This window comes from Aegilops tauschii, chromosome 1 (genome assembly GCF_002575655.3).
Source record: "Aegilops tauschii subsp. strangulata cultivar AL8/78 chromosome 1, Aet v6.0, whole genome shotgun sequence".
Classification (NCBI taxonomy): Eukaryota; Viridiplantae; Streptophyta; class Magnoliopsida; order Poales; family Poaceae; genus Aegilops; species Aegilops tauschii.
Genome location: NC_053035.3, coordinates 170,520,288 through 170,528,358, shown reverse-complemented (window position 1 = coordinate 170,528,358; position 8,071 = coordinate 170,520,288). Strand labels below are relative to the sequence as shown.

The following is an 8,071-nucleotide window of genomic DNA, read 5'->3' as shown; positions in this document are numbered from 1 at the left end:
ATCTATGGATAGTGCAAGCATCTTGGAGTTGGAATATATGCTTTGATGAGCTGATCAAAGCATATGGTTTTATACAGACTTACGGTGAAGCATGTATTTACAAGAAAGTGAGTAGGAGCTCTGTAGCATTTCTGATATTATATGTGGATGACATATTATTGATTGGAAATGATATAGAATTTCTGGATAGCATAAATGGATAATTGAATAAGAATTTTTCAATGAAAGACCTCGATGAAGCTGATTATATATTGGGCATCAAGATCTATAGGGATAGATCGAGACGCTTAATAGGACTTTCACAAAGCACATACCTTGACAAAGGTTTGAAGAAGTTCAAAATAGACTAGTCGAAGAAAGGGTTCTTGCCTATGTTGCAAGGTGTCAAATTGAGTAAAACTCAAAGTCCAACCACGGCAGAAGATAGAGAGAGAGAATGAAAGTCATTCCGTATGCCTCAACCATAGGTTCTATTATGTATGCCATGCTGTGTACCAGACCTGATGTGTGCCTTGCCATAAGTTTGGCAGGGAGGTACCAAAGTAATCCAGGAGTGGATCCCTGGATAGCGGTCAAGAACATCCTGAAGTATCTAAAAAGGACCAAGGATATGTTTCTCACAAACCGGATACGTATTTATATTGATGGTGGAGCTGTCAGTTGGTGCAGTTCCAAGCAGAGCGTCGTGGCGGGAAGCAGCGCATGAAAGAGTCTGGATGAAGGAGTTCATATCCGATCTAGGTGTAATACCCAGTGCATCGGGTCCAATTAAAATCTTTTGTGACAACATTGGAGCAATTACCTTAGCGAAGGAATCCAGGTTTCACAAGAGAACCAAACACGTCAAGAGACGCTTCAACTCCATTCGTGAAAAGGCCAAGGATGGAGACATCGAAATTTGCAAAATACATACGGATCTAAATGTAGCAGACCAGTTGACTAAACCTCTTCCATGGGGAAAACATGATCAACACCAAGACTCCATGGGTGTTAGATTCATTACTATGTAATCTAGATTATTGACTCTAGTGCAAGTGGGAGACCGGTGGAAATATGCCCTAGAGGCAATAATAAAGTTGTTATTATTCTATTTCCTTATTCATGATAAAGGTTTATTATTCATGCTAGAATTGTATTGATTGGAAACTTAAATAAATGTGTGGATACATAAACAAATACCGTGTCCCTAGTGAGCCTCTATTAGACTAGCTCGTTGGTCAAACATTGTTAAGGTTTCCTAACCATGGACATGTGTTGTCACTTGATAACGGGATCCCATCATTAGGAGAATGATGTGATGGACAAGACCCATCCGTTAGCTTAGCATATGATCGTTCAGTTTATTGCTACTGCTTTCTTAATGTCAAATACATATTCCTCTGACCATGAGATCATGCAACTCCCGGATACCGGAGGAATACCTTGTGTGCTATCAAACGTCACAATGTAACTGGGTGATCATAAATATGCTCTACAAGTATCACCGAAGGTGTCCGTTGAGTTGGCATGGATCAAGATTGGGATTTATCACTCCGTGTATCGGAAAGGTATGTCTGGGCCCTGTCGGTAATACACATCACAAGAAGCTTGGAAGCAAAGTGACTAAGGAGTTAGTTACGATATGATGTATTACGGAACGAGTAAAGAGACTTGTCGGTAATGATATTGAACTAGGTATGAAGATACCGACGATCGAATCTTGGGCAAGTAACATACCGACAGACAAAGGGAATTACGTATGTTGTCATAAGGTTCGACCGATAAAGATCTTCATAGAATATGTCGGAACCAATATGGGCATCCATGTCGCGCTATTGGTTATTGACCGGAGAGGTGTCTCAGTCATGTCTACATCATTCTCGAACCCGTAGGGTCCATACGCTTAACGTTCATTGACGATATAGTATTATATGAGTTCTGTGATTTGGTGACCGAATGTTGTTCGGAGTCCCGGATGAGATCACGGACATGATGAAGAGCTCCAGAATGGTCCAGAGGTAAAGATTGATATATAGGACGATGTTCTTTGGTCACCAGAAAGGTTTCAGAATGTACCAGGTATCATCAGATCAATGGAAGGGGCTCCGGGAAGCCCTGAGAGGTTAATGGGCCATATGGGCCAAACTAGGGGAGCACACCAGCCCACAAGGGGTTAACGCGCCCCTCCTTAGGCCATAGGCCTTGGGGAGAAAAGTAAGGGGGGAGTCGGCCTCCCACTGCCTTCCCTCTCCTCCCCTTTCCGTCCCCCCGTGTGCAAACAAGGAAGGGGGGCATAGGGCAGGTGCCCAAGGGGCCGGCCGGCCACCTTGGGGTGCACCCTGGCTGCCTCCCCTCCCCCACCTATATATTATGAGAGGGAGGAGGCGCCACACACCCACGACAATCCCTAAGCTGTGTGCCGTGCCCCTCTCCTGAGTTTCATCCTCCTAGTTTTTCCGCAGTGCACGGCGAAGTTGTGCGGGAACAAGTTCACCACCACCGTCACCATGCAGTCGTGCTGCCGGAACTCATCTACTACTTCGCCCGTCTTGCTGGATCAAGAAGGCAAGGACGTCATCGAGCTGGACATGTGCTGAACGCGGAGGTGCCATACGTTCGGTACTTGATCGGTTGGATCGTGAAGGTGTTCAACTACATCAACCGCGTTGATAAATGCTTCCGCTTAGTGGTCTACGAGGGTACGTATACATACTCTCCCCTCTTGTAGCTATGCATCTCCATGGATAGATCTTGCGTGTGCATAGATTTCTTTTGTTTTCGATGCAATGTTACCCAACACTTCGAGCCCATGTTTAATGACTATCGTCGATCACACACGTGCCCAAATGAGGTGGAGCAGATGGTGTTGCTTGACATTAGGGGTATGTTGCAATCCATAGGCAAAGACATAGTTGCTTTCGCACTTCCAAGCATCGATGATATGTTCGGCCCAACCGGGGCGCGAGGCTAGAGAGGTCATCTAGGAATCCACGGTTGAGTTTGACGAGGACAACACTAAATTGGAATCATCACTAAACTTCGAGCAGAGGGTTGTGTACGACAAGATACTAGCGGCAGTTGACCACGGTGATGGCGGTGTATTCTTTTTTTATGGCCCCAGAGGTATGGGGAAGACCTTCCTGTCAGAATTGGGGCTCCGGGGACCCAAGAAAGGTTCAAACTCTAGGACGCGCCCGCTGAACCTCGCCAAGCCCAGCCTCACGATCCACTACCTCACGGCAATGCTCTGGCGCGCTCAAGTGAGAGGAAAGATAAACAAAAGACACGACAGTTTACCCAGGTTCGGGGCACGTTGCAATATAAGACCTACTCCTGCTCTTTGGTTGGATTGGCTCACGAGGGAGGATGAGTATGAGAGTACAAGGGAGATGAGTGGCCTCGGGGGGGGGGGGGGGGGGGGGGTTGGGGTCCGGGAATCGATCCTCTCTATGGTGGTGCACTACCCCTACTTATACTCGCCTTGGTCCTCTTGCCCCAAAAACACTAGGCGGAAAGGGTTGCCACAACGGCCAGTTGTAAGGGGAGCATGAGTATAGCTTGTCCTGACTAAAGGTGGTCTTCGCCTGCTAAAGCTCCCTATCGTGACGTGCTGGTGGGCCCGGTGGTGACCTCCGTCCTGGCAAGCCTGCGGTCCTGGTCTTCTTGCACCAAAATGGCAACCTTTGGGGATTGCTTCGGGAAGCGTCGCGCTGCCCTTGCTCCCTTAGCACCAAAGAGGAATTCTTCCTTGTCCGCGCTCGCTGGCGCCCTTCTGGCTCCGCTCGTCGCCACGCACATCACCCACGTGAAGACATAGGGCCGCGTGACTCCTCCGCCTAATCCTTGGTTTGCACGCCTCCATGAGGGGCCTCGGCTGGCAGCCTTAGGAAGCCGCCTCGCTCTGGGCCGTAGGTAGATGGGCTTGGGTACCCCCAGTCCCGCGGGCCCGATGGTAGGCCCCGGGACCATGGTGCGCACGACTCTATCCATGAATAAAGGGGGTAAAACGCCACAGCCCCTAACCGCCTGAGGGCCAGGCTCGATGAGTGGCGTACGACGGGGCGCGGGACGCCCACACTTCCTCCATTACTCTTCGGCAACTGCCCGGGCTGACATAAAGCGGACCGGGCGCTAAGCGGTGCCATCATTGCTCTTCCTCCACTCTGCATCCCTCTTCAGGAGAAGGGGCATGGGCTGCCCCCCATCGAACGTTATAGAGGGGCAAGGGGACGGACCTCTTGGCTCATCTTCTCCACTCACGCCTCTCCATTTCCACCGGCTGCTACTACAACCATGGCGCCCCTTAGGAGGTTCTCTACCGCCGAGAAGGGGAAGGCGACATTGGAAGAGGTGAGCTAGCGAGGGGCAGGGCCACCCTCGCACAACTACTTCCACGCCCGGGGCTCCTCCCCGGGGACGCGGGCGCGCTCCGTTGACGCCCTATGCTGGCTCCGATAGCCGCGGAGGACACTTCGCCCGCGGGCGTGGGCGTGGGGCGAGGTGGTCATGGCCGGGTAGGCGGAGCGCTGCAACCGCCCGCCGCTCCAGTCGTGGAGCCACTCCGCCGATGCAGCTCATGAGTTCATCGTGAGCATGCACCGCGATCCTTGCACCTGGCTCCGGCTCCCCGAAAGCTTCACGAAGGAGCTGGCGGAGCGCGTGCCTATGGGTCTGTGGCTGCAGCCAGACGGCTGCTGCAACGGCCCTTCCTGGGTGGTGACAGCCTTCACCCCCTCCGGCTTCATATTACTGATGCGGGGGTGGAAGTCGTTCGCCGTCGCTCGCGGCTTGAAGGAGGGGCACATCCTCCACTTCAAGTATGACGGGGCCGCCACGCTCTTCATGAAGATCTTCGGGGTCATCGGCTACCGCCTAAAGTGCTGCACGGAGAGCGATGATAGCGACAGCCCCGGCAACAATGATGGCGACATGTACCCCTTCGACGGAAGCGGAAGCAGCGACGACTCCCCCAGCGTCAAGAGTGAGGACGAGGACTCTGACTAGAGCACGGTCGGTGCACGAGTCGACATCCTGGGAGTGGTGGCCTTCGCATGGAGGTTTCCTTTTGTTTGTTTTCCTCTTTCCCTGCATCGGAACGACATGGGCCCCGTGGGGCCATGTAAGAAACCGTGGCGCTTGTGCCTTTAATTTAACGCTTTTGTGGCCCAAAATTAAGTTTGATCTTGGTGCGCCTCGTTTGGTTTGCCCTCTTCTTCACGATCACCTTAACGCTCTGCATTGCTTGGACCCAACCCCGAGCAAGCCTCAGCCGTCGCTGGTATGTCAGGTTGCGATGCCTGGGACAAGTTCTGGAGGTGAGGGGCCCAAAGTCCGATAAGAGCTCCTGTGGCTCGATGCTCAGGAGGCCCCCGTTGACGCACAAGAGGCTCACGCGAGAGAAGAGGCATCCGCAATGGACGAGGTCACGAAGAGAGGGAACGCTACCAAAGGCCTGCGTGGGGCAGTTAACTTAGATTTTTGAGGCTCAACACAAAGTGGACATGGCTCATGGGAAATTCACGCGACACCAGGACGCGTTCCTTCGAAGTTGCTTCTCTATCCGCCTTCTATCTGTGATAGATCAATGTAAGCCCCGATAGGGGTACATGAAAAATCGATGCCCTTAGTACCTCAACTAATTCCTTCGTGATTTAAACCATGTATTCCCTCCCCACGTTTCCTCACGAGGCTCGCCCTCCTTTTCCTTGCTCGCCAAAAATGCTCTACGTCTTCATGGCCCGACCCTCGTCACTACAAAAATGACACATCCATGACATTTTGGGCCAAACGAATTTTTTCTGTCATGCTTATGACACTTCTATGACGATAATTGTGACAAAAATACGTATCATCATAGATGTGGTGGGCTCCTACTTCTATGAAAAAAAATCATGACAAAAAATGGGCTTTTCATCCTGGGCGGGCCGGAGACGCAACTGCATGACATTCTTTGGGCCGTCCATGACGGAAAAAAATGTGGTAGAAGCGAGGGTGAGGAAAATATCGGGGATTCCCGGATACGATGGGTGGTCGGGGCCGAGCGATGCATGAAGGGATTGCGTGTTTCTCTTGTACACGCATGTGTGTGAGGCATTGGGATCTAAATAAACGTGAGCGAGGCATTCGTCTACTGAACCCAAGCGATTGCACCGGCTACGTGTTACTGAACCCGAGCGATCGATCGATCCCTGGCTGTTAAGTGTACCCGATCGAGAGATTCCTTCGCTACTGCTGCTAACTGAAGCCGATCGAACCTGCCGCCTCTTGATGAACAGTGAGCGTTGTTGCGGGTTGGATGAACAGTTCCTGGTGGGGGTTTGATGAACAGGACCCCGTGGTAGTAGTAGGCCGTTGCTGCTGGATGAACAGGACCCCGATCGGGGAGACCAGTGGAGGGTGCATGAACAGGACCCCATGGATGAACAGTAGCTGGTGGAGGCTGGAGGAAGTCGACGGTGGATGTACAATACCAGGTGGAGGCTGAAGGAAGTCGATGGTGGGTGAAGAGTAGCAGGTGGAGGCTGGAGCGAGGCAGTAGACGATGGATGAACAGTAGCCCGTGGAGTCCCGTTTTGCGGTACGCCACACCCCTCCCGATGAACAAGACCCCGTTTCGACCGTAGGCACTCCAACACAAGTCTGTTTCTTGTGTTTTGCGGTACGCCACACCCCTCCCGATCAATAGCACCCCATTTCGACTTTAGGCACTCGAACAGAAGGCTGTTTCCTCTGTTCGGGGGTATGCCAGACCCTTCCCGATGAACAGGACCCCATTTCGACCATACACGGTCGAACAGAAGGCCTTTTTCCTCCGTTTTGCGGTACACCAGACCCCGTTTTGGCTGTTCCATCCAAGCCAGTTGGCTCCCGATGAACATGACGCGTTCCGACCCAGTGGGTTATGATCTTGATGAACAGGACGTGTTCCGACCCAGTGGCTTCGCTCTCGATGAACAGGATGCGTTCCGACCCAGTCACTTGGCTCCCGGTGAACAGGATGTTGTTTCCTCTGTTCTAACCCTGCCGGTTAGCAGCCGATGAACAGGATGATGTCGTTGCCGTCCGTTGCCTCTCCATGTACACGAGCCCTGGCCGTAAGTATGTGTGTGTACACGTTCGAGACCCCGCCCGTATGTACGTATGTAGCCGTATTTCCTTTCTTGCAGTGTGGTTGTGCGTACGTGTACATGATTTACACAGGACTTCCTCAACTGCTACGTCACACGTGCTGCTCCTTGCTCGGCCACGGTTCATCCTTGCAGAGAGACTGATCGACCAGTATCTACGTACACGTTCGCTACCAGAGAGACAACCCTGTGTACAGTTCGACCTGATGTGTCCCAACTGTCACGGAGGATAAGGAGGCACTTCCTTGCATGCGAAGATGTCATGGGAAACCACGGCCACCTATGGGGCCACGAGCCCCTTTGTGGTTCGGCGGGGGGATGGGCACGTTGCACAAAGAGCGGAGAAGCGTAACACATCATGGCGGAGATCACACAGGCAGTTTTACCCAGGTTCGGGCCGCCGTGAGGCGTAAAACCCTACTCCTACTTTGGTGGATTGATGGTGGATTCTGGTGGAAAATGCAGCGCTCTTGCCCGGCAGGGTTACCTCGGGGCGAGAGCAACTACGCGCATATGAGTATGCGAGGGTCCGAATCCTCTCTACGGTTGCCATGGGCCTCCTTTTATAGGTGAAGGGTTCACCATAGTGGCAAATCAGTCATTACACACGGATTAGATAGCAAACATTGCTATCATACCTAACTCTGCAGGCGGACAGAGCGCATTAAATGTGCCGCTTAGTGTCACATCAGAGCGTGTCCGGCAAGCCTTGCCGGGCTATTTTGCCAGCTTCGCTCCTGCTTGCTTGACACATCTCAGGACGGGTGTCATTTGAAGGTGTTTTCCGTAGGAAGTGGCTGCCATGTGGCAAGAAGCAGCCGCTTAGTTACTTAGGGGCTTGACACCGCACTGATCGATGACTTGCTTCGCTATGAGGTGGAGCGGTGAAGCTTTGGTGGGGTAGTCCGCCCTTGCTGTGCCCGGCAAGCCCGCCGGGGCGGTCTGGTGGCTTGTGTTCGGGGCAA

General features: G+C 52.3%; 1 protein-coding gene across 1 annotated transcript; it reads left to right on the top strand.

The window, feature by feature from the left end:
• Positions 1-4,572: 4,572 nt before the first annotated feature.
• Positions 4,573-4,983, top strand: LOC109758132 (B3 domain-containing protein Os03g0212300-like). The gene has a single exon (XM_020316982.1). The coding sequence runs from the start codon at positions 4,573-4,575 to the stop codon at positions 4,981-4,983; it is 411 nt and encodes a 136-aa protein (XP_020172571.1).
• Positions 4,984-8,071: the final 3,088 nt, after the last annotated feature.

What these genes read in the sequence shown, in the direction of transcription:
- LOC109758132 (XM_020316982.1), top strand. Translation starts at nt 4,573, where the DNA reads ATGCACCGCGATCCTTGCACCTGGCTCCGGCTCCCCGAAAGCTTCACG.